Source organism: Phyllobates terribilis, unplaced genomic scaffold, assembly GCF_046119375.1.
Source record: "Phyllobates terribilis strain yellow unplaced genomic scaffold, ASM4611937v1 Scaffold_11__3_contigs__length_659146591, whole genome shotgun sequence".
Lineage (NCBI taxonomy): Eukaryota > Metazoa > Chordata > Amphibia > Anura > Dendrobatidae > Phyllobates > Phyllobates terribilis.
Genome location: NW_027362771.1, coordinates 311,046,282 through 311,074,072, shown reverse-complemented (window position 1 = coordinate 311,074,072; position 27,791 = coordinate 311,046,282). Strand labels below are relative to the sequence as shown.

General features: G+C 40.0%; 1 protein-coding gene across 1 annotated transcript in view; it reads right to left on the bottom strand.

Annotated features, from left to right (window-relative positions):
- Positions 1-281: 281 nt before the first annotated feature.
- Positions 282-27,791, bottom strand: part of LOC141165117 (protocadherin-15-like) — a 112,070-nt gene continuing 84,560 nt past the window's right edge. Inside the window, exons 15-18 of the mRNA XM_073650756.1 lie at positions 27,593-27,783; positions 22,896-22,916; positions 15,308-15,539; positions 282-2,223 (exon numbers count right to left, since the gene is read on the bottom strand). Of these exons, the coding sequence (XP_073506857.1) occupies positions 1,838-2,223; positions 15,308-15,539; positions 22,896-22,916; positions 27,593-27,783 (830 nt within the window). The 3' untranslated portion in view covers positions 282-1,837. The remainder of the gene's footprint in view (positions 2,224-15,307; positions 15,540-22,895; positions 22,917-27,592; positions 27,784-27,791) is intronic.

The window sequence follows — 27,791 nt, the reverse complement described above, 5'->3', positions numbered from 1 at the left end:
ATAAAATAAAAGCATGGCCACAATGGCGCTGTTATGCTAACTGAATTCATAATACTTTAGTGAAGGAATCCGATCTGTGAAATCAAACTGCAGACGCGCCACCCATGCAAAAGACGGCGACGGCCTAAAATTTCAAACAGCAGGCGGGTAACTGAACACCGGTGGAAGGCAGAGGGTCCAGAATAGGAGACTCTACCCACAGAACCACAAATCAAATTCCTTCACTAAAGGTGTCAATTTAATCAGTATAACAGAACCGTTATGGCCATGTCTTTACTTTATATTGCTAAATCCTGATGTCAGGATCTCTTTAAGCCCCTGGTTGCCATTGTTACCTTAGTTGGTCAAGGTATTTGAGTATCTGAGCGGTTGTGCTGAGAGTCTACCCCCGCATTAGGCTGGATTCAGACAAGCAAAAGTGAAATCATCTTTTTTCATCCAGAAAAATATGGATAATTTTTCATCTGTATGGAACTGATTTCCCTTCCGTGTGTACGTTTTGTAAAACAGTATACCATCCGCCTGTAATCCATTTTGTACATCAATAATTTAAAATATAATACCGGTAATCCAAATACAGTTATCTATGTTAATAATGGCAATAGAACCTTAAAAAAAACTGATGCCATGTGAATAGTGTCTGGATTTTTTATGCACCCAATGGAGTTTAATTGGCTAATCTGATCTGAAAAAAAGGTTCAGACTAGTGCATGCTGTGATTTTTTTATAGCTCCATATGTAAAACGCTCATGTGAACTTCACCATTGAATTTCATTGATCAGTGTGTTGTTCCTACATTATCCGTATCCTCTTTGCATATGGACAGCACACAGACATATACATTGCTCATCTATACGAGCATGCTCCCTCCACTATCTTACAATGGATATATTCGTCATAATAATGCAAGAGCTATCATCTTCTCATTATTGATGTATCTGTCATTGGTTATTAAGCAGATAACTCCTGGCTTAACTAGACTGTTTGATGGGCAGATCACACATGTAGAGACTGATAAAACGTCTGTTAGGTGTGTTAATAGAGGGAGGTGAATGATAACAGGTATGCTCAGATCAGTGATGCCAGATTTCACCCACATATGTTGTCAAAGTTTCCGATCCTTCTTGGACTTCCTGTCACCACATACATTTAGTGACACAGAAGATTTCAGAGTTTAACTGCAAATATCAAACATATGGCCAAATTATAGGGAAAGCTTAGAAAGATTAGCAGGTCTCAGTATCGTTACTCAAACACCAGATCCTATTATAAATAAATGGGATTTACTGATAAGAAATCACTAAAATAATGAATAAAATCATATAATCACCTCCATCACTAATACAAGGCTCAATTGGACTTAGAATAACAGTAAAAGCTAATCAAACAGGCGCTTATTTCCAAAGACTATTGTTTTATCTGGCACGTGAATTGTTAACCTTGAAGTAACTCAAAATTTTCGCCTGAAACCAGGGGTACTCCTTAGTAAGTGCGCACACAACTCCAGGGGGTCTGTGCATCGACGTCCGTATGTGAGGTTAAGGAAACCTATGTTGATATTGTAATGCAGATGTCTGCATAGCTGTTTAAAGGAGTTGTTTTTCCCCAAAACTTCAACACTCATGTCTGCTTTGTTGGGTGTTACACCTTATCCTTGATAACCTGAAGACGTTGAGCTGCGACACTAAACACAGCCAAGCTATGGACAGTAATGGTGCTGTTTCTTATAAGTAAGCAGCAAACCAATCTCTGAAAACCCCTAAACATCAGTTATTTCCGACACTAAAAAGAATATTTCCACAAAATTGAAAGGGAAATATACCAAGGCATAAAGGGGTTAACATTCAATTGAGTCTTCTAGTAACTGCATAAGTGAGCCAGGAGTAATGATCTCACTGCCCATCTGTGGATGATGAATCTGTTCTCCATCAGGTTCTACCACTTCTTCGTTCACTTCCACCACGATTGGTAGTCTGGAGGGTAAGGGGGGATCAGGCCACATGCCTGCTTCAGCCTGCTTTTCTGTTAAATCTTGGTTGGCATCAACATATTGGTCACTGGCTGTTTGTACACTGCTATTGTTGCCTTCTACTGGTAGAGACTTCACTTGACTGCTGTCCTCTTCTTCCATCATTGCTTGGGCAATCCCCACTTTCTTGGATTGAAGTTCCATGGTTACTGTCGCCTCCTGGTGGGTACAGTGCATTCTATTCAAAGGCTCAGCTACAGAAAATGAAAGGGTTGGGATTTATAGGGCAAATATACCTGAAAGAAAGTCCCTATAGAAAGTGGATTAATCCGTATCAGCATTACTTTATTTTTGTATTGTCCTAAGAAATAATCTTAGGGAATTGACACCTTATGCTTTTTTTGTAACAAATGTGTTGGGGACATGACTTTGTGGTGCTAATTAATATATAAGCATTAGAGAGTTTCATCAGAAGTGTAGTTAACGTGAGGTGGGGGCATATAGGGAGCAAGCCCCAGATCCTTGAATGAGCACCATCCCCAATGGATGCCAATAATGTCAAATCCTATGGTAGAGCAGAATGCCATGGCCTTCCAATCCTGTCACTCTCCAGTGGGGAAATGTACAGTCATGGCGGAAAGTGTTTGCACCCTTGAAATTGTTCCAGAAAATTAAGCAATAATTATTGCAATTACATGTTTTGTTATAGACAGACATGTTTATTTCCTTTGTGTATTGGAACAACACAAAAAAAAAAAGAGACAAAAAAGGCAAATTGGACATGATTTCACATAAAACCCTCAAAAAGGTCCAGACAAAGTTGTTGGCACCTTCAACTTAATATTTGGTTACACACCTTTTGGAATAAATAACTGAAGTCAATCGCTTCCTATAACCATCAACAAGCTTCTTACACCTTTCAACTAGAATTTTAGACCACTCTTCTTTAGCAAACTGCTCCAGATCTTTCATATTTGAAAGGTGCCTTCTCCCAACAGCAATTTTAAGATCTCTCCACAGGTGTTCAGTGGGATTTAGATCCGAACGCATTGTTGGCCACTTCAGAACACTTTGTTTCCATCTAGTTCTGGATGATTCTTGAAGCCAGAGGCAGCAAAATAACCCCAGTTTTTGAACCTCCACCATATTTGACCATAGGTAACGTGTTCTTTAATTTGTAGGCCTTATTTCGTTTTTGACAAAAGTAGAATGATGTGCTTTATCTAAAAGCGCTATCTTGGTCTCATCTGTCCACAAGACACTTTCCCAGAAGGATTTTGGTTACTCATGTACATTTTGGCAAAAAGGATATTCAGAGGTTATTTAGTTTAAAGGCGGCAACTAGATTATTACAAGGGATGGAAGGCCTCTCATATGATGAGAGGTTGGAAAAGTTGGGCTTGTTTAACTTTGTAAAAAAATGCCTCAGACAAGATCTCATTTAAATGTATAAATATACAGTTAGGTCCATATATATTTGGACAGAGACAATATTTTTCTAATTTTGGTTCTAGACATTACCACAATGAATTTTAAACAAAACAATTCAGATGCAGTTGAAGTTCAGACTTTCAGCTTTCATTTGAGGGTATCCACATTAAAATTGGATGAAGGGTTTAGGAGTTTCAGCTCCTTAACATGTGCCACCCTGTTTTTAAAGGGACCAAAAGTAATTGGACAATTGACTCCAAGGCTATTTCATGGACAGGTGTGGGCAATCCCTTCGTTAAGTCATTCTCAATTAAGCAGATAAAAGGCCTGGAGTTGATTTGAGGTGTGGTGCTTGCATTTGGAAGGTTTTGCTGTGAAGTAAACATGCGGTCAAAAGAGCTCTCGATGCAGGTGAAAGAAGCCATCCTTAAGCTGCAAAAACAGAAAAAACCCATCCGAGAAATTGCTACAATATTAGAAGTGGCAAAATCTACAGTTTGGTACATCCTGAGAAAGAAAGAAAGCACTGGTGAACTCATCAATGCAAAAAGACCTGGGCGCCCACGGAAGACAACAGTGGTGGATGATCGCAGAATAATCTCCATGGTGAAGAGAAACCCCTTCACAACAGCCAACCAAGTGAACAACACTCTCCAGGAGGTAGGCGTATTAATATCCAAATCTACCATAAAGAGAAGACTGCATGAAAGTAAATACAGAGGGTTCACTGCACGGTGCAAGCCACTCATAAGCATCAAGAATAAAAAGGCTACACTGGACTTTGCTAAAAAACATCTAAAAAAGCCAGCACAGTTTTGGAAGAACATTCTTTGGACAGATGAAACCAAGATCAACCTCTACCAGAATGATGGAAAGAGAAAAGTATGGCGAAGGCATGGTACAGCTCATGATCCAAAGCATACCACATCATCTGTAAAACACGGCGGAGGCAGTGTGATGGCTTGGGCATGCATGGCTGCCAGTGGCACTGGGTCACTAGTGTTTATTGATGATGTGACACAGGACAGACGCAGCCGAATGAATTCTGATGTATTCAGAGCCATACTGTGTGCTCAGATCCAGCCAAATGCAGCCAAACTGATTGGTCGTCGTTTCATACTACAGATGGACAATGACCCAAAACATAAAGCCAAAGCAACCCAGGAGTTTATTAAAGCAAAGAAGTGGAATATTCTTGAATGGCCAAGTCAGTCACCTGATCTCAACTCAATTGAGCATGCGTTTCACTTGTTAAAGACTAAACTTCAGACAGAAAGGCCCAAAAACAAACAGCAACTGAAAACCACCGCAGTGAAGGCCTGGCAGAGCATCAAAAAGGAGGAAACACAGCGTCTGGTGATGTCCATGAGTTCTAGACTTCAGGCAGTCATTGCCAACAAAGAGTTTTCAACCAAGTACTAGAAATGAACATTTCATTTACAATTATTTAATCTGTCCAATTACTTTTGGTCCCTTTAAAAACAGGGTGGCACATGTTAAGGAGCTGAAACTCCTAAACCCTTCATCCAATTTTAATGTGGATACCCTCAAATGAAAGCTGAAAGTCTGAACTTCAACTGCATCTGAATTGTTTTGTTTAAAATTCATTGTGGTAATGTCTAGAACCCAAATTAGAAAAATGTTGTCTCTGTCCAAATATATATAGACCTAACTGTATGTGTGGTCCGTACAAAGGACTAGCACATGACTTATTCCTTCCATACTAAGGACCAGGGGTCACTCAATACGGGTGGAAGAAAGGCAATTCCGGCAGCTAAATAGGAAAGGGTTTTTTACAGTTAGAGCAATCAGACTGTGGAACGCCTTACCACAAGAGGTAGTAATGGCTGACACTATAACAGCTTTTAAAAAAGGGCTGGATAATTTCCTCAGTACATATAACATTGTGGGTTATAGTTAAATTAGTGACAAAATGTATAATAGGGGGAGGTAGGTTGAACTTGATGGCCCTAGGTCTTTATTCAACCTATGTAACTATAAACTACAGTCTAGCTTTTTTATGTCTCTGTGTCAGCAGTAGGTCCTCCTGGGTCTCCTGCCACAGTGTTTCATTTCATTCAAATGTCGATGGATAGATTGTGCTGACACTGATGCACCCTAAGCCTGCGGGACAGTTTGAATTTCTTTGGAACTAGGTTGGGGCTAATTATCCACCATCTGGACTATCCTGCTTTCCAACCTTTCATCAATTTTTCTCTGCCGTCTGTAAGAGAATGAGAAGTCCTAATATTCTGAACAGCCATGTTAAGCCTAGCAGCCATTTTCTTCAGAAGTTTGAGCTAACTAAGTTTTGCAGCTAATGAGATGCATGTTCTGCGCGGTCTCCCCACAATGCAGCCATAAAATGATGTCAGTGCCATTAGCAAGTATGGTTAGTATACACAAAAGTTAATGGGAGCAGCTGCAGGTCATTGTGAAAGTAAATAAGTAGTGTTATAGGGTAGTAAATAGTGTCCTTGTAATTGTGATATGGAAATTAGGACAATACAGTTGTCAATATGTTTAGAATTATGATGAAACTGTCATTACTTAAGAGAAACATGGGGATTTATGGATTATAATGGAGTATGGTAAAAATACTCATAAATATTGTCATGTTGCATTATCACTTTGTGTTCTAAAATGCACGTCTTATTCTGCAGTATGATGTTATCATGTATAGCCTTTTGCCGCAATATGTAGTTCCTTTGTGTAAGCGATGTATAAAAAGGCTCTGATGCTGTTGTTCGGGGCAGACCATCGCCAAGGCAGTCCACCGCCAAGGCCACACCATCGCCAGACCAAATCCTCACCATCACCAGATATCCTAATGCTGTGTTTGGTCACCTGCGAGAGACAGTGTATTTTCCCTGCCTGCATTCTGAACTGTTCTGCTGTGTATCTCTGAATAAACTTCATTCTCTGCTTTAAAGAAGAATCGTCCATACTATTTTCACGGCTCTTCCAGCTCTCAGTAAGGACTTTCTTACACCGTCCATGTCCAGGGAGATTAGCTACAGTGCCATAGGTTGTAAACTTCTTAATTATGTTACGCACAGTGAACAAAGGAACATCAAGATCTCTGGAGATGGACTTGTAACCTTGAGATTATTGAAAAATTTTAACAATTTTGGTTCTCAAGTCCTCAGAAAGTTCTTTCTCCCCTTTCTGTTCTCCATGCTTAGTGTGGCCCACACACACAATGGAAAGATTGAGTCAACTTCTCCCCTTTTTATCCGGTTTCAGGTGTGATTTTCATATTGCCCACTCATGTTATTTGCCACAGGTGAGTTTGAACGAATATCATAGGCTTGAAACAAAGTTGTTTGCCCACAATTTTGGAAAAGTGGCAACAATTTTGTCTGGCCCATTTTTGGGGTTTTGTGTGAAATTATGTCTAATTTGCCTTTTATCTCTGCTTTTTTGTGTTGTTCCAATACACGCAAAGGAAATAAACTTGTATAACAAAATGTGTAATAGCAATAATTTTCTTGGGGAAATACTTCATTTTCTGGACTGAGGTCTAAGGGGTAACATTTCTCCTTGTGGAGAGTGACACACCGGCTCTGGCATGCCAAGCTAAGGAGGCTTATTAATTTTCTGGAACAATTATAAGAGTGCCAACACTTTCGTCCATGACTATATGTCAGGGCTTTATTCCTCTTAGGGACAGCAGACTGAACAGTACAGAAAAAAACTTAAACGTCATATTGTAGCTGATTTGAAATATGGCTGGACTCAGTTTCTCCACATCAATATATGCCACTGCTTACCCATTGCCTTGAAGATGGACGTCATGTTGTGTGACTGTTTCCAGTCATGCGATTCAGCCAGGTGATGCGGAAATACTGGGCTCAGCTATCTTTCAAACCAGTTATGATATGGCGTGGATATGTATGTAGTATGCGTCTTGTCACGTGAATCAGTTAGGTCAGATGATGTGTAGAGGCTGAGAGCGGCCATCTTTGTAGCCATCTATGGTTTCCCCATCCTCAGGTGTGTTGAGTTATTGTTTAGTGTTAGACTATTTATACCACGACTTTTAATTTTTTAATCACTTCCTGGCAAAGCAGTGGTGTGAAACACGTGTAAATGTGTCATTTGGTTAGGATACCGTGACCTTGTTCCATGTCATGTCACGTGGTAATATGATTTTATTATGGTTCTATTTTCATAGTTTAATATTTCTAATCATGATATTGCCTTTGTATATGTATAGTTGACTATGAGTTTATAAGCACAATGCTACTATTGTTAATCTATCCTGTTATTTGCACTTCATTGGTTTTGTACTGAACTTGTCCTTGTGTGATGGTGTAAGGATGTGGATATGCTGCCCCCATTTCCCTCTGAAGAAACAAATTTTATTGTTGAAATGTGTTATGTGGTGTGAAATGTTATGTATAATGTAATAAGTGTTAATGATGTGCAATGTGAATTGTGCGAGACGGTAGGGCAAGATAGAGTTAATGTTTTGCATTATTAGTGATAAAGCTGTATTATGCCCAGCAACAGGTAGCGGACAGACAGTGAGAGATAAGAGTTGGAACTAGCCCAGAGAGGGAGGGGCTATATAGCAAGGTTAGAGTGGACTTCCTGGTAGTCCAGTTAGATAGGGTCTGGAGTGCATAGTGAGTGGACCAAAAGGTGAGCAGTGCCGCATTCTGAGATGACCCTAAGTGAAAAGAGACCAAAGAGAAGGGATAGCGAGATCCGGATTATGAGTGACTAAAAGACAGAGGTGCCTTCCAGAAACGGGTCCTAGGAGAGGACTTCTAGACACGATACCCCAAGCTTATAACACTCAATATGAATATCTTGTGCTATAGTTACATAGTTTATAAGGCCAAAAAAAGACAAGCGTCCATCCAGTTCAGCCTATTTCTTGTGCACTGCAGCTATTCCGCAGCGTTGATCCAGGGGAAGGCAACAAAAAACCATGCGGTATAGGCCAATTTACATCATTGCGGAAAAATTCACTTCCCGACACCAATCTGGCAGTAAGATTAAATCCCTGGATTAATTAACTAAGCATAAGATGTAATTTTATTGTTCTCAAGAAAGGCGTCCAGGCCTCTCTTGAACTCATTAAGTGAGTTGGACATCACCACTTCCTCTCCCAGAGAGTTCCAGAGTCTCACGGCTCTGACCGTAAAGAATCCGCTTCTATGCTGGTGCAGGAACCTCCTTTCCTCCAGACGCATAGTGTGCCCCCTCGTCTTTGTCACCATCCTTGGTATAAACAGGTCATGGGAGAGATCTCTGTACTGCCCCCTGATGTATTTATACATGTTTATGAGGTCTCCCCTAAGCCTTCTCTTTTCCAATGTAAATAGGCCTAATTTTGACAACCTCTCTGGGTATTCTAGTCCCTCCATTCCCTTTATTACCTTAGTCGCCCTCCTTTGTACCATCTCTAGCTCCAATATGTCTTTCCTGAGCACCGGAGCCCAGAACTGTGCACAATATTCTAAGTGCGGCCTTACCAGCGCTTTATACAGAGGAAGAACAATGTTCTCATCATATGCCCCTATTCCTCTTCTGATGCATGCCATGACTCTATTTGCCTTGCTATATTGCGGTTATAATTATTTACAGAGTTGACTATAAAATACCATAGTATTCTTTTGGTGATTCCCTCTCATTTATCATTATTTATATTCTATACACTGTTATGCACTTTAGATAATTTTATTGCATTTGTTATTGGTTTCCTTTTTTATATACCAGTACATATACTGCTTTTTTTATAGTCACTCTGTATCTATACATGCCCATATATTAGATGGTTACATTTTTGTATCTTACAAGCCCTATCCATATACCAATATGGTACAATATATACAATACAATATATGGTTGTATTGTTGACCTAAGGTTTTTTCCTATTGTTGGGTATATTGTCTGTATGAGGAATAAGGATTTTTTTTTTGTAAATTGAATCATTGAGATTAGCCCATTATGATTTATAATGTATTTTGTAATAAAATAACTTGGGGAAATATTAAATATTAAATGTGTGCTCTGAGAATAATTACTTTTTGAGGGACACTAAGGCTACATTCCCTACGATGACCCTTTGATGCATTTTTGACGTTGTGTATTTTTGCTGCATATTTTTGTCTTACAGTTTGTCTTACAGTTCAATTTCTCTTGGGGGTACTATGACAACACAGCATTTAATGTTAATTATCCAGACGTAAATTCAGTAAGCCAGGAGACATACGATATTATCTTTATGTTGACTTTTGAATTTATGTGTCTTTCTTTGGTTAGTCAAGAAGCACAGAATATTATTTGTATAAGCCTGGATATTGACACTTGAGTTGATATTTACTGCAACTTATTGTCTGTTATCTCTGGAGGACAGGGACTCGGGGTCATGGAATAATGATGTTTGCTAATATGCTGATTACATATTGTACCAGGCCAGCTACTTTGTTGACCTGCAGAGCAATGGAGGACAAAATATGCAAATTGATTAAATGCTCAAACAATGAGACACGATCCCCTGCCACCTTCCCTCCTGACATGTGGATGATGACATGAGCCACAGATGTAAATATAAAAAGGGATTATCTATTGTTCTGCAAGAGAAATGAGAGTGAATTGCTAGTGCAACAGGATAGCTCCATCAAGAGGGACACAGATTTGATTCTACAGGATGCCAGCTTAAGGGACCACGGCCCTGACTGAAGGAATACAGATCTGCTCCATTAACTATCAGAGAACCCATGGATACATTTGGGGAAACCAGGTTGGGACACTCCAGGCGTATGGTCCCATGGAGATGTTTGGTGTAGCCAGGTTGGGACCCCCTGGTCAACTGGTTCTATGGATATGTTCGGAGAAGCCAGGTTAGGACCCTCGGGTCTCCTGGCCAAGTACCTCAATAGACTATCAGCTTCCTAAGCTTGTCGTTACCTCCTCTCTGTGGGTGCCCGCCAAAAGCAGGGTGCTACTAGTGGGGGCAGTTGGCCCTGGAAGCCCCGAAGTCACAGCGGCTTCAATCCCGGCGAGTCAGCGGAAGGGTGAGACTCTGTAATTTGCACCATCTTTGGTATTTGCTGGGACTGTTTTATATGTTTATTGTCTGTTTGGTTCAATAAAATATTATCACACTGTTTTACCCTCACTCTGTGTTGTCTGAGTAGTATTATGCCCACGGGAGACCCCTGTGTCTCTACAAGTACGCTGAGTTTTCTGTGCAGATTTTCCCCATAGACTTGCATTAGATGTGAAAAATCCCTAGGTAAAAAATGCACATGCATTTCCGAGGTGGAAACTAATCAAAAGGCATGTAAAAATCAGTAAAGCTTTGTCAAAGCCAAATACCAGGAAGTATCAAAAACAAAGCAGCTTTATTTAAAGAATGACATAACAAAAAGAAAACAAAAAACTGCAGCTTCAAAAACGGGATAAAAACGCTTGTTAAAAAAAACACACTCAAAAACGCAATGAAAAACCGCAAGTAGCCTAGTTTAAATAATAGGTGCAGAAATTCTGCAGCGTCAAAAACTCACCAAAGGCTCATCGTGGGAACATAGCCTTAGGGGGCATTACTACTTGTTAAGGTAGTCATATCACTTGCTAAAGGGGCACGCCTGCCATTAGTACTTGTTAAGGAGGCACTTAAGGGGCATTATTACTGTACTTTATAAGTGGCAATCGGGGCATGATTACTTTGTAAGGGTGCAGTCATGTCAATGTTACTGTCTGGGTTCAAAATGTGGGGCATGATTACTTTCTAAGGAGCGTTAATATTTTTTTAGCATCATCATTACTACTTTACATTGTGTGCAGAATTATTAGGCAAATGAGTATTTTGATCACATGATACTTTTTATACATGTTGTCCTACTCCAAGCTGCATAGGCTTGAGAGCCAACTACCAATTAAGTAAATCTGGTGATGTGCATCTCTGTAATGAGGAGGGGTGTTGACTAATGACATCAACACCCTATATAAGGTGTGCTTAATTATTAGGCAACTTCCTTTCCTTTGTCAAAATGGGTCAGAAGAGAGATTTGACGGCCTCTGAAAAGTCCAAAATTGTGAGATGTCTTGCAGAGGGATGCAGCAGTCTTGAAATTTCCAAACTTTTGAAGCGTGATCACCGAACAATCAAGCGTTTCATGGCAAATAGCCAACAGGGTCGCAAGAAGCGTGTTGGCCAAAAAAGGCGCCAAATAACTGTCCATGAATTGAGGAAAATCAAGAGTGAAGCTGCCAAGATGCCATTCGCCACCAGTTTTGCCATATTTCAGAGCTGCAACGTTACTGGAGTATCAAAAAGCACAAGGTGTGCGATACTCAGGGACATGGCCAAGGTAAGGAAGGCTGAAAAACGACCACCTTTGAACAAGAAACATAAGATAAAACGTTAAGAATGGGCGAAGAAATATCTTAAGACTAATTTTTCAAAAGTTTTATGGACTGATGAAATGAGAGTGACTCTTGATGGGCCAGATGGATGGGCCAGAGGCTGGATCAATAAAGGGCAGAGAGCTCCACTCCGACTCAGACGCCAGCAAGGTGGAGCTGGGGTACTGGTATGGGCTGGTATCATCAAAGATGAACTTGTGGGACCTTTTCGGGTTGAGGATGGAGTGAAGCTCAACTCCCAGACCTACTGCCAGTTTCTGGAAGACAACTTCTTCAAGCAGTGGTACAGGAAGAAGTCGGTATCGTTCAAGAAAAACATGATTTTCATGCAGGACAATGCTCCATCACATGCATCTAACTACTCCACAGAGTGGCTGGCCAGTAAAGGTCTAAAAGAAGAAAAAATAATGACATGGCCCCCTTGTTCACCTGATCTGAACCCCATAGAGAACCCGTGGTCCATCATAAAATGTGAGATCTACAGGGAGGGAAAACAGTACACCTCTCGGAACAGTGTCTGGGAGGCTGTGGTGGCTGCTGCACGCAATGTTGATCGAAAACAGATCAAGCAACTGACAGAAACTATGGATGGAAGGCTGTTGAGTGTCATCATAAAGAAAGGTGGCTATATTGATCACTATTTTTTTTTTTTTTGCATGTCAGAAATGTTTATTTCTAAATTTTGTGCACTGATATTGGTATACCTGGTGCAAAGAAACAAGTGAGATGGGATTATATTTGGTTTTTATTAAGTTGCCTAATAATTCAGAACAGTAATAGTTACCTGCACATACAGATATCCTCCTAAGATAGCCAAATCTAAAAAAACTCCACTCCAACTTCCAAAAATATTAAGCTTGGATATTTATGAGTCTTCTGGGTTGATTGAGAACATAGTTGTTGATCAATAATAAAAATAATCCTCTAAAATACAACTTGCCTAATAATTCTGCACACAGTGTATAAGTGGCAATATTACTTTGTGGGGCACGAAGTTAAACACTTACTGTTTTGGGGAACAAAGACAATCATTATTACAGTGTGCAGTACAAAAGATTATTTTTCACTATGTTGTGCACAATTACCATCTCTGGCAAAATAAGGGCACTATTATTTTCAGAGGCACTCTCTATGTGGTATCATTATTTTTAGTGGTGCTGTCCGTGTGACACTACTTTTTAAATGGATAATTGTAATGACTCCAATGTTTCTGAAGGTAGCAGCAGGATAGTGAACTTGTGTAGGTTGTGAATAGGCATTGTCGGTGCTGGATATGCCAAAAGTGAAATGTGTCTGTGTTGCAATCTATATAGACGAGCGAAGATGTCTTCATGGCGGTCCTGGCCAGATGGAAGAGATGGGAAAAGTGAATGATTAACCAGAGAGAACGCCACTTGGGAGTCACTATATATATCTGTAATGTAATGACTTGTATGGTCTGCAGAAATGGTATGTACCACTCTGCGGTCAGTGTATGACCGTGATTTTGGTCTTGATGCTTGCATGGCGTATTTATTTACTAACAGGATTGTGGTCTGTGAAGGTGCCCACTGTACCCTCTAAGATTATGGATGGACTACAGGTTGCGGACCTACTCTGATGTATTTCTTTCCAATATGAACTACCAGCTATGTTTCTCTGTGTCCTCCTTTGTGAAGCACCATCCTTTTGTTAGTTTACGTTACTTGTAAATCACCTGTTCTCTAAATGTCTGCTGGTGAAGGCGCCTGTGACCAGACCTGCCATCAACCTTCACCAACTGAAAAACATTGCTCATGGGAAAGCTGTTTTTCATAGGGAGAAAGAAGATGTACAACTGCATGAATAATTATATATCAGTAAGTGCCACAAAAGCATATCCCCAACACATATGTTAAAGTAAACACAACCCCTTTAAGCATGTCTGCTCGTACGGATATATACAGTGTCTTGAAAAAATTCATACCCCATGAACTTTTAGATATTATTTCACGTTACACCCACAAACTTAAATGCTTTTTATTCTAATTTTATGTGACATGCCAACACAAAGTAGCAAGTATGTGTGACGTGTAAAGGAAATGATATATGGTTTTCTAAATATTATAAAAATAGAAATCTGAAAATTGTGACGTGTATTTGTATTCTGCCCCTGTGTGTCAATATTTTGTAGGACCACCTTTCGCTGCAAGTACTGCTGCAAGTCTTTTTGGGTATGTTTCTACCAGTTTTGCACATCCAGAGGTTGAGTTTTTTGCCAATTCTTCTTTGCAAACTAGCTCTAGCTCAGTGAGATTGGACGGTAAGCGTCTTTGAAATGCATTTTTCATGTCTTGTCACAGGTTCTCATTGGCAATTAGGTCTGGACTGTGACTGGGCCACTGAAACACATGGATATGCTTTCATCTAAACCATTGCATTGTAGCTTTGGCAGCAAGTTTAGGGTAATTGTCCTGCTGGAATGTGAACCTATGCCCCACTCTCAAGTCTTTTGCAGCCTCTAATAGCTTTTTCCTCCAGGAATGCCCTCTATTTAGCTCCACCTATCTTCCCATCAACTCTGACCAGGTTCCCTGTCCCTGCTGAAGAAAAGCATCCCCACCTCATGATGCTTACATCACCATGCTTGACGCTGGGGATGGTGTTTTTAGGGTGATGTACAGTGTCAGTTTTCCACCACACACAGCGTTTTTCTTTTAGCCCAAAAAGTTCTACTTTGGACTCATCTGACCAGACCACCTTCTCCCAGATGCTAGCTGTGTGCCCTACATGGCTTTTTGCAAACTGCAAATGGGACTTGCTTTCAAAAATGACATTTTTTCATGCTACTCTTCTATAAAGGCAAGATTTTTGGAGTATATGACTTACAGTTATCCTGTGGACAGATTCTCCCACCTGATCTGTGAATCTCTGCAGCTCTTCCAGAGTGACCATGGCCGCATCTTCAATTAGTACTCTCCTTGCTTGGCATGTCAGTTTAGGTGGATGGCCATGTCTTGGTGGGTTTACAGTAGTGCCATACTCGTTCCATTTTTGGATGATAGATTGTTCAGGCCTTGGGCTGTTTTTTTTTTTTTTATAACATAACCTTGCTTTACTCTTCTCCACAACTTTATCCCTGACCTGTCTGGTGTGTTTCTTGTTTTTCATGATGCTTTTTTATCTCTAATTTCTCAAACAAACCTCTGAGGCATTCACAGACCAGCTGTAGGTATACTGAAAATAAATTACATACAGGTGGGCTCAGTTTACTAATTATGTGACTTTTGGAGGCAGATGGTAACTCAGAATTTGATTTAGGGTTATCAGACTACTGGAGGCTGAATACAAATGTATGTCACAATTTTCAGATTTATATTTTAAAATAATTAGAAAACCATGTATCATTTCCTTTACACTTCACAAATACTTGCTACTTTGTGTTGGTGTAGCACAAAAAATACATTTAAGTTTGTGGGTGTAACGTGAAAAAATGAGGTATGAATACCTTTTCAAGGCACTGTACAAGTGTGTATATATAGGACTGAATGGTATAGGACTTACCCTGTAACTCCTGTTTATTCCTGCATGGAGACTTTCCAATACATTGATTCCCTGGTGAAATAACAGCCACCGCGGGCATCCTTTTTTGCTGCTTTACAGTCTGACCATCTGTCTTCGCTGAAAGTAGCTTTGCTTCGCTTGGGCCTGGACTCTCCTCACCCGGGGCCTCAGTGTAAGCTGCATTTTGGTAACCCTGCTCTTCTGCCTGTGGTGAAGATTTGCTGGGATTAACCTGTTAACGTTGGAATAAAGGAAAAAAAAATACTGATAAATCACGGTAGTGTTATTTATGATCGTGATTGTGTTCATGGAAATTTGCTAACCTGTCAGTATTTGTTTTTACACATATATAGAATGTCATTCTCCCTTTTTTTCCAGCAGAATGATTTTCTTTTACATTTTTTAACTAACTATATTTTTCAGTAAGTATTATATCTCTCATCTAATTATTATTATTTTATTTTTTTGACTACTTCGGTTTGAAGAACTCAAATAAGCTAAGGTTACCCAAATTGGGTTTAAAGGGAACCAGTCACCAACTTCAGGCTTGACGAAGAACTGCTGTTCTAAAACGCGTTGCCTTCAAGCAGACGCAAGTGGAAATAAAGAAGAAACTATATATCTTTTCACTGAACCGACATGCAGAGTATATTTCTTTGTTCTATGCATCAACCTTTTAATCATCTTTAATAGCACTCCTGCAACCTCTTCATAAGAGTCCAGCTGTCACGTTCACTCAGAAAAATGCCTTTTATAATAGTCCTGCGCCGTTTGCTTATTGCCGCTGTCCGGTAGGCTGTCTCCAGACTCTGCTCAGCACCTTCTCTGTCCCCACAATTGCCATGCTCCAGGTCTTGAATGATGTGACTGACGTCTCTTATGTTTATTCCCAAAGTCTGTAAAACGCTCTCCATTCAATGTGGGGAACAAGACTTTTGCAGGCACATCAGATTTCTCTACAGCCATGTCTGATAAAAATGTTACAGTAGAACTTTTAAAGAGCAACTCCCATCAAAATGTTTATTCTCTTAATATATTGTAGTCATCATATTATATAGCACTGTGTACTTCCAATTGCTCATTTTGATCTTCTACTCAGTTAATTCTTCTCTTTTTCATTTGGGTTATGGTATCATGTGATTAAAAACTGACTAGCTGAAACCTTCTAAGCGCTATGTAGAAACAGTATGGCTATGTGCCCACGATGCAGAAATGCTCAGGATTTTTTCCTGAGCGTTTCTGCATCTCCCTGGCAGAAAAAACGCATGCGGATTGTACATGCGGATTGTACATGCAGATTGTACATGCGTTTTCCTGCCAGGGACATGCGGATGTGAAGCGTTCTTCACTGGCATTTCCACATGTGGGTTGACAAGCGCTTTCCAAATGATTTTAGCATCACTTGGAAAGTGCTTGACAACTTGATCACACTATATAAATCCATGCTAACAGCATGGATTTATATAGTGTGACCTAAGAGAATGTCAAAAAATAAAAAAGAAATCTATACTTACCTTCCGATGGCCCCCGGTGTCTTGTTTCCCTCTGTCCCGTCAGCGTCGCGTGACCCGTCACGTGAGACGTCAGCGCAGGTCCTTTAGTGCATTGCGAACTGTCGGCATGCGAGGAGGAGCGCAGCGCGGGCCGCCAGAAGGTAAGTATATGTTTATTTTTTATTTTATTATTTTTTTTACAGTTTTCTATGGTACCCAGGTCCGGAGGAGAGTCTCCTCTTCTCCAGAGCCGGGTACCATCCACACATTGAAACGCATGGAATGCGCATCTACATATACAGTGATGCGTAATCCATGCGGTCTAATGCAAGTCAATGGCGGCGAAAACGAAGCACTTCCGCTAAATAATTGGTAGTGCTGCGTTTTTTCCGCAATGATAATCCGCAGCGGAAATTTCCACAGCATGTGCACAGCACATGCGGATTATCATTGAAGAACATGGCAGGCCTTCTACCATGCTTTTTTTGAGCGTTTCTGCCGCTGCGGAAACGCTTAAAAAACGCATTGTGGGCACACAGCCTCAGTCAGTTTTCCCTGCATGACTCATGAGTCACTGAAAAAGTTCCTGGCAGAGGGAGGAGAGAGCAGCTGGGTCAGGAGTTGAAGAGCAAATGATTTTTACAGGGAAAAGAGATTGTGAGTCTCTACATAGAGCAGAGAAAAGAGAAGATTTTACTGGGTAGAAAGGCAAAATGAGCAATTCTGAGTACACAGTGCTATATAATATATTAAGAGGACAAAAACTTTGATGGGAGTGCTTCTTTAAAAATGATTGAAAAAAGATGGATGTTTTTATAGCGAAAATCTGGTGACTGGTTCATATTAAATCCATAGTGACAGAGCTCGGAGGTCTATGTCTTATCATATATAGATTTAGGTAAACATATTGGTAGCTAATAATTTTTTTATAAGGCATCTCCAATTTTGTAAATATACAGTGGGTACGGAAAATATTCAGACCCCTTTAAATTTTTCACTCTTTGTTTCATTGCAGCCATTTGGTAAATTCTAAAAAGATAATTTTTTTACTCATTAAAGTACACTCTGCCCCCCATCTTGACTGAAAAAAAAACAGAAATGTAAAAATTTTTGCAAAGTTATTAAAAAAGAAAAACTGAAATATCACATGTTCATGGACACTCATATTTAAGTCACATGCTGTCCATTTCCTTGTGATCCTCCTTGAGATGGTTCTACTCCTTCACTGGAATCCAGCTGTGTTTAATTAAACTGATAGGACTTGATTTGGAAAGGCACACACCTGTGTATATAAGACCTCAGAGCTCACAGTGCATATCAGACCAAATGAGAATCATGAGCTCAAAGGAACTGCCCAAGGACCTCAGAGACAGAATTGTGGCAAGGCACAGATCTGGCCAAGGTTACAAAAGAATTTCTGCATTACTCAAGGTTCCTAAGAGAACAGTGGCTTCCGTAATCTTTAAATAGAAGAAGTTTGGGACCACCAGAAGTCTTCCTAGACCTGGCCATCCAGGCCAAATAGAAAATCAGGGGCTCTGTAAAAACCAAACCACGGTCAGTTAGACCAACAAATATTTTGGCCACAACTGCCAGGAAAATTGTTCTTGTTGCAAAGAAAAACCCACAAATAATATCAGCTGAAATTCAGGACTCTCTGAAAACTAGCGGTGTGGCTGTTTCAAGATGCACAATAAGGAGGCACTTGAAGAAAAATGGGCTGCATGGTCAAATCACCAGAAGAAAGCCATTACTGTGCAAATACCACAAAGTATCTTGCCTACAATACCTCAAACAGCACAGAGACAAGCCTCAAAACTTCTGGAACAAGGTAATTTGGAGTGATGAGACCAAAATTTAACTTTTTGGCCACAACCATAAACGTTACATTTGAAGAGAGGTCAACAAGGCCTATGATGAAAGGAACACCATTCCTACAGTAAAGTACGGAGGTGGATCGCTGATGTTTTGGGGATGTGTGAGCTACAAAGGCACAGGAAACTTTGTAAAAGTTGAAGGAAATATGAATGCAGAACGTTATCAGCAAATACTGGAGGCAAATTTGCACTCATCAGCCCGGAAGCTGCGCATGTGACATACTTGAACGTTCCAACATGACAATGATCCAAAACACAAGGCCAAGTCGACCTGTCATTGGCTACAGCAGAAAAAAGTGAAGGTTCAGGAGTGGCCATCTCAGTCTCCTGACCTCAGTATCATTGAGCCACTCTGGGGAGATCTCATGCGCTCAGTTCATGCTAAACAGCCAAGGAATTTACTGGAACTGAAGGCTTTTTTCCAAGAAGAATGGGCAGCTTTACCATCTGAGAAAATAAAGAACCTCATCCACAACTACCACAAAAGACTTCAAGCTGTCATTGATGTTAGAGGGGGCAATACACGGTATTAAGAACTGGGGTATGTGAACTTTTCATCAGGGTCCTTTGGATGTTTTTGGTTGTCATTAAGATTGAAAAAGATAAAACACAGTAGTTTGCCAATAAATGGCTTCACCCAACCAATAACGATGAGTGGAGAAAAAGTTTTTTTGTTATCATTCATATTCTCTGAAACAAGGCCAAGAAAAGAAAAATTCTGCCAGAGTGTGTAAACTTTTGAGCACAACTGTGTATATCCCCTTCGCAACCCTGGGATTTTCCGTTTTTGCATTTACGTTTTTTGCTTGTTCCCAGAGCCATAGCGTTTTTATTTTTTAGTCAATATGGTCGTGTGAAGGGACGAGTTGTACTTTTCAATGCCATTACTGGTTTTACCATATCATGTACGGGAAAACGGGAAAAAAATTCCAAGTGCGGTGAAATTGCAAAAAAGTGCAATACCACAGATGTTTTTTTTTATTTTTTTTTACCACGTTCACTGAATGCTAAAACTGACCTGTCATTATTATTCTCCAGGTCATTACGAGTTCGATAACAAACATGTATAGGTTCTTTTTTATTTAAGTGGTGAAAATAAATTCCAAAGTTTGGTAAAAAAAAAAAAAAAAATGGCACCATTTTCCAAGACCTGTAGCGTCTCCATTTTTCGGGATCTGGGGCCGGGTGAGGGCTTATTTTTTGCGCACCGAGCTGAAGTTTTTATTGATACCATTTTGGGGTAGATCCGATGTTTTGATCGCCCGTTATTGCATTTTATTGCAATGTTGCGGCGACCAAAAAACGTAATTCTGCCGTTTAGAATTTCTCTCTCGTTACGCCGTTTACCGATCGGATTAATTCTTTTTTTATATTGATAGATCGGGCGATTCTGAATGCGGCGATACCAAATATGTGTGTGTGGTTTTTGTATTAAAATTTTATTTTGAAAGGGGGATGATTTAAACTTTTATATTTTTTTTTATTTTTTTAAATATTTTTAAAAACATTTTTTTTTCACTTTTTGCTTGCCTCTATAGTCTCTATAGGAGACTAGAAGCTGCACTTGTCTGATCGCCTCTGCTACATACAGATGATCAGCAGATCACCTGTATGTAGCAGAAATGGTCCTGTGCTATGAGCGCCGACCACTAGGTGGCGCTCATAGCGACCAGCTCATGACAACCACTGGAGTCTGCTGCAGACCCAGGGTTGTCATGCCCACCCATCGGTGACCCGCGATCATGTGACGGGGTCACCAATGGGCGGGGTAAGTGACGCGCTTCCGGCGCGGCGCTGTTAAATGCCGCTGTCAGAGATTGACAGCGGCATTTAACATGTTAACAGCCGCGGCTGTTGCGGGCACATGTCAGCTGTCAGCCCTCACTGAACCGAGGGATTACAGCCTGTGCGTACTAATACGGCACAGGCTGTAAAGTGGATATATATATATTTTTTTCAATGAAGCTAACATTAAATGAATCAGAAATACACTCTATACATTGTTAATGTGGTAAATGACTATTCTAGCTGCAAACGTCTTGTTTTTATTGCAATATCTTCATAGGTGTATAGAGGCCCATTTCCAACAACCACCACTCCAGTGTTTTAATGGTACATTGTGTTTGCTAACTGTGTAAGAAGGCTAATGGATGTTTAGAAAACCCTAGAAAACCCTTGCACAAGTATGTTAGCCCAGCTGAAAACGGTTTGGCTGATTTGAGAAGCTATAAAATTGACCTTCCTTTGAGCTAGTTGAGAATCTGGAGCATTACATTTGTTTGTTCTATGAAACTCTCAAAATGGCCAGAAAAAGAGAAATTTCATGTGAAACTCGACAGTCTATTCTTATTCTTAGAAATTAAGGCTATTCCATGCGAGAAATTGCCAAGAAACTGAAGACTTCCTACAACGGTGTGTACTACTCCCTTCAGAGGAGAGCACAAACAGGCTCTAACCAGAGTATAAAGAGAAGTGGGAGGCCCCGCTGCACAACTGAGCAACAAGACAAGTACATTAGAGTTTTAGAATTTGACGCTTCACAGCTCCTCAACTGGCAGCTTCATTAAATAGTACACGCAAAACGCCAGTGTCAACGTCTACAGTGAAGAGGCGACTCCGGGATGCTGGCCTTCAGGGCAAAGTGGCAAAGAAAAAGCCATATCTGAGACTGGCTAATAAAAGGAGAAGATTAATATGGGCAAAAGAACACAGACATTGGACAGAGGAAGATTGTAAAAAAGTTTTATGGACAGACGAATCAAAGTTTGAGGTGTTTGGATCACACAGAAGAACATTTGTGAGACGCAGAACTACTGAAAAGATGCTGGAAGAGTGCCTGACGCCATCTATCAAGCATGGTGGAGGTAATGTGATGGTCTGGGGTTGCTTTGGTGCTGGTAAAGTGGGAGATTTGCACAAGGTAAATGGGATTTTGAATAAGGAAGGTTATCACTCCATTTTGCAACACCATGCCACACCCTGTGGACAGCGCTTGATTGGAGCCAGTTTCATCCTACAACAGGACAATGACCCAAAGCACACCTCCAAATTATGCATGAACTATTTAGGGAAGAAGCAGGCAGCTGGTATTATATCTGTAATGGAGTGGCCAGCGCAGTCACCAGATCCCAACCCCATTGAGCTGTTGTGGGAGCAGCTTGACCGTATGGTAGGCAAAAAGTGCCCATCAAGCCAGTCCAACTTGTGGGAGGGGCTTCAGGAAGCATGGGGGGAAATTTCTCAAGATTACCTCAGCAAATTAATAGCTAGAATGCCAAAGGTCTGCAATGCTGGAATTGCTGCAAAGGCTGAATTCTTTGACGAAAGCAAAGTTTGAAGGAGAAAATTATTCTTTCAAATAAAAATCATTATTTCTAACCTGTTCTAACTTTTGTTCAGCATCGGATGTTATCCTGCTAATCACTTTATTTTTCTTAATTACTGTAAAAAAAATTGCATGTAAGTGTCAAAACTCCTGATTTTACCTGCCTTAAAGGGGTTTTCCCACGAACAAAAGTTCATCTTAATCAATGGCTGTGTCTGACCGTGTACGGAACATGGTCTGATCATACCACAGCTTCTGGGCAGGGGAGGAAGCAAAAGAATATAAGACATTACAGCAGGGGATCACAGGTGATTCTTTTTGTGAAGTAAAAAATTTCACTGCCTGTTTTTAAACAATGTTTTTCTTCAAAGAAAGAATCAGTTGCTATTCTATGCTGTAATGTCTGTATACTCTTTTGCTTCCTCCCCTGCCCAGGAGCTGTAGTATGATCAGACCCTGTTCTGTACACGGTCAGACACAGCCATTGTTTAAAATGAACTTTTGTTTGTGGTAAAACCCTTTTAAGCTGCACTGATATCAGTATGTACTTCTTTGGAGTACAGATGGTGTCAGTGAAAGGGTCAGCACCTGTATCTTACTAACTCTGGGGATGAGCTGCTGCAGGAGACTGTTCTGTTAAGCACAACATTCAGAGAAGGATATAGGTAGTGACCTTTTCACTGCCATCATCAGTACTCAAAATAAGTACATCCTGATATTAATGCAGATATAGGCAGCAAATAGACAAGGGGAATGCAGGGATTTCGAAGACTCATGCACTTTTTTTCAGGAATGAAGTCAAATGGACTAAATTATTAAAAAAAATGAAAGTTTAGTTACTTTTTAATACAACAATATACTGTAAATAGCTAATTTACACCTCTTATACTTACTTGCTGAAACCACTTTAATCTCTTTATTGTAGCAGTGGGGAAAACAAACATATTTTAATAATGAAAATAACCAAAGACCAGAAATAACATTCATTATGGAATCACTGTATGTTGGTCATAGCATTCATATCTTGTGAATTATTTAGACGTTTATACATAATGCAGTGAGTATAAAAGAATTCAGTGAAGGATTAAATATACTTATCTTGCTGTATGATGTATAGAGTGTGGAGTCTAATGACTCATGCAGGCGTGTGTGGATCTCGGTCTGATCACGGATCGCTATGCATGGACTGGCCGCGGGTCTGCCAACCCGAGCATGACAACCTCATAGGGATATATGAAATGGTCATCCTCCGGTCAGGAAACCCGCTGCCAGTCCTTGCATGGCGGTCCATGATCAGACCTACATCCACACAAGTCTGAATGAGCCTTAAGATACAAAGTGTCAGAATGAAATTCTCTTCACAGGGTAAATAAGGGTGCTATGGGAATCCTGGGGCACATCAACGTCACGGCCTTTGTTGTAAACTAAAAACACTGGTATTCAAGTAAACCTGTCACATTGTCTGCTTTTCCAGCGCTATTTTAATGCACAGGAATGAATGGCAGTATAGTTTTTTGGTTAAGAACTGGTATAACATGCATTTTATTCATTTAAATCTTGGCTCTTCTTGAGTGTAGGAGTTCAGTGGTATACACAGTGATTCTTTATGTATACTACTATAAAAAAGACTATCAGTCATTGGGTAACTCCATCCACTGTACTCCCACAATTAGCTGGGATTTAAATGCATGAATTTTAGGTTTAACTACACAACTAGCTATAAATGTAATTATAATATAAGCTGTTAGTTTACCTTTCAGAATATTAATTCTCCCAAAATATTCCAGTAGGGGACAGCATCCAAGTGGCAACATAAGAGACATTTTTTTAGAGTTCTCTATAGATAAATAAATATTTTTAATCACTTACCCAGAGCCAGATTTTTATTTTTTAGCTCCGTGTTTCCAGACTGGACTAAGGAGCATCGGATAGAATTTTATAATATTTCATCTGGCAAAGAGAAGTGTTCTAAAAGCTAGATTTTCAACACATGGTATGAATACCTCTGAGGGGCACAACCATTAGGTAGTACTTAGGGTGCCCATGCTATATTTTAAACCCCTTCCCAATGTAGGCAGATTTTACCTTCCTGACCACATTTTTCAGATCTGATGTGTGACTTTGTGGTAATATACTTATACATATCTCCGTGATTCTGACATTTTGGAAAGAAGATTTTGATATGTATAATGCCAAGTTAGCAGAGCCCCTGAGGTGCTATAACTGCAGAGCTCCCCAAAATGTGACTCCATTTAACAAACTGCAGCCCTGAATGAATTAATTTAGGAGTGGAACAAGCATATCAACACAGTATTTTATACCACTAGGCCATAATAATAAAAAATATATATCGTCACCACTAAAATGTTGTTTTACCCCCCCATTTTTCATTTTAACTAGGGTTAATAGGAACTCACAATTTATTACACAATTTCTTCCAGACAATACCCATATGTAGTTGAACAGTACTGTTTGGGTACACTGCGGGGCTCAAAAGAAGTGTAGAATTAATTTTTGGCATGCAGATTTTCCTGGAATAGATTACAGGCTCCATATGCAGAACCCCTAAGGTGCCAGAACAGCAGATTTCCCCCACAAGTGACCCCATTTGAGAAATTACAACTCTCGTGAAATTCATCTACTGGTGTGGTGACTCTTTCAGGTGTTTCCCAGTAATAAGCATGCAGTTGTTGTTCAGAAAATAATTGCAAATATGCCAGCTTAGTGCTCGTACATTGTGCCCAGCTTGTGCTTCTGAAGACACGCACCCTATAACTTGTTAGGCGGACACTCCTCGCTACAGTAATGCCAAACATGTGGACACTAACTGGGGTTTAGGCACACTGTGGGGCTAAGCAGAGATGGGGGAATTAGGATTTGAGAGCACAGATTTTACTGGATTTTATTTTGGGGGAGCCATGTTTCTTTTTGTGGGTTGAGTTGAAATTCTATTAGTACCATTTTGGGGTATATAAAAGTTTGGCTTACTTTTAAGGCTTGGCTCACATTTATCCTGTGCTCTATGCGGAGCGCTTAAGTCAAGTTTTCGGTCTAATTCTCCAAAAAACATGATTCAGACACAACCCCGGATGGAACCATTTACTATAATAAGGCCGACTGGGTCCTTACAGACTCTGTTCCAGCAATGTTCGTCTTTTTAGTGGTACACAAAAGTGTGGTTGAATGTACTTTATTACAAGCCTAAAAAGATGGGACACCACCAGAACAGAGGCCAAAAGGAGTCCATAGTGGCTCCATATGCCTCATTACAATGAATGGTTCACTTGGGAGGTCTGATTGGATTCTGTTTTTCAAAGGTTTAGACAGAAACTCCGACGGAAGTGCTCAGCGTAGAACACAGTATAAATGTGAACCGAACCTTATAATGATTTTTGGAGGCAGAATGTACAAATAAATAGCAGTCAACAATTGTTTTTATTTTATTTTTTTACACCGTTCACTGTTCTGTATAAGTGAGGACATACCATACACTGTGTGCAGAATTATTAGGCAAGTTGTATTTTAGAGGATTATTTTTATTATTGATCAACAACTATGTTCTCAATCAACCCAAAAGACTCATAAATATCCAAGCTTAATATTTTTGGAAGTTGGAGTGGTTTTTTTTAGATTTGGCTATCTTAGGAGGATATCTGTTTGTGCAGGTAACTATTACTGTGCAGAATTATTAGGCAACTTAATAAAAATCAAATATAATCCCATCTCACTTGTTTATTTTCACCAGGTAAACCAATATCAGTGCACAAAATTTAGAAATAAACATTTCTGACATGCAAAAACAAATAAAAATTAGTGATCAATATAGCCACCTTTCTTTATGATGACACTCAACAGCCTTCCATCCATAGATTCTGTCAGTTGCTTGATCTGTTTTCGATCAACATTGCGTGCAGCAGCCACCACAGCCTCCCAGACACTGTTCCGAGAGGTGTACTGTTTTCCCTCCCTGTAGATCTCACATTTTATGATGGACCACAGGCTCTCTATGGAGTTCAGATCAGGTGAACAAGGGGGCCATGTCATTATTTTTTCTTCTTTTAGACCTTTACTGGCCAGCCACGCTGTGGAGTAGTTGGATGCATGCGATGGAACATTGCCCTGCATGAAAATCATGTTTTTCTTGAACGATACCGACTTCTTCCTGTACCACTGCTTGAAGAAGTTGTCTTCGAGAAACTGGCAGTAGGTCTGGGAGTTGAGCTTCACTCCATCCTCAACCCGAAAAGGTCCCACAAGTTCATCTTTGATGATACCAGCCCATACCAGTACCCCACCTCCACCTTGCTGGCATCTGAGTCGAAGTGGAGCTCTCTGCCCTTTACTGATCCAGCCTCTGGCCCATCCATCTGGCCCATCAAGAGTCACTCTCATTTCATCAGTCCATAAAACCTTTGAAAAATCAGTCTTAAGATATTTCTTGGCCCATTCTTGACGTTTTATCTTATGTTTCTTGTTCAAAGGTGGTCGTTTTTCAGCCTTCCTTACCTTGGCCATGTCCCTGAGTATCGCACACCTTGTGCTTTTTGATACTCCAGTAACGTTGCAGCTCTGATATATGGCAAAACTGGTGGCGAATAGCATCTTGGCAGCTTCACGCTTGATTTTCCTCAATTCTGGGCAGTTATTTTGTGCCTTTTTTGGCCAACACGCTTCTTGCGACCCTGTTGGCTATTTGCCATGAAACGCTTGATTGTTCGGTGATCACGCTTCAAAAGTTTGGAAATTTCAAGACTGCATCCTTCTGCAAGACATCTCACAATTTTTTACTTTTCAAAGCCTGTGAAATCTCTCTTCTGACCCATTTTGCCAAAGGAAAGGAAGTTGCCTAATAATTAAGCACACCTTATATAGGGTGTTGATGTCATTAGTCAACACCCCTCCTCATTACAGAGATGCACATCACCAGATTTACTTCATTGGTAGTTGGCTCTCAAGCCTATGCAGCTTGGAGTAGGACAACATGTATAAAAAGTATCATGTGATCAAAATACTCATTTGCCTAATAATTCTGCACACAGTGTCGTTTTATTCTTCGGGTCAGTACGATTACAGCAATGCCAGATCAATATGTGATCCCAAGTATCAAGCTGCAATGATATCACAGGTACATGCGCACAATACACATGTACAATGACATCCAGAATTCAGTGTGAGATTTCTATTACAAAGCTGATATTCAGGATAATAAATGCCACATGGCGATGTCCTGTCCAAATATCATATCTAAAATTATCATTAAATTAAAATAGCACATAAAATACATATTGATAGAGACAGCCTTCCTACAAAACAAAGATTGCTAGAATTGATACTATGTGAGGGACAGTTATGGATATTTTATAAAAAAAAAACTATACTAATACAAATAATTTTAGGGTGTTACTACAAACCTTGCAATTTACAAATTATACATATTATTATTGAAGGCAGCACTGCAGTTTTTATGCATTAGTACAACAGACCCACAAATGTTTTTTCTCACTGAATTTTAAATGAATGTGTTAAAACCCTCTTACATGTGGTCAAATGTGAAATAAATGAGTTGAACACCAGAGTAGAGATACATTACCACAGTGGGATGCTTCTCCGTCATCAGTGATGTCTGGCTCATCTGTTGCTGCTGCAGTCGATGGTTCTTTACTAGTCTTAGTAAAAGGAACAACAGGACCGCAAACAATAACCCAAGAATTCCAAGTCCTACTATGATAGGGAGGTTTGGCTGAGGAAACATGGGTTGTGGCTCTGAGGGATCCCTTGGTGCTTATAAA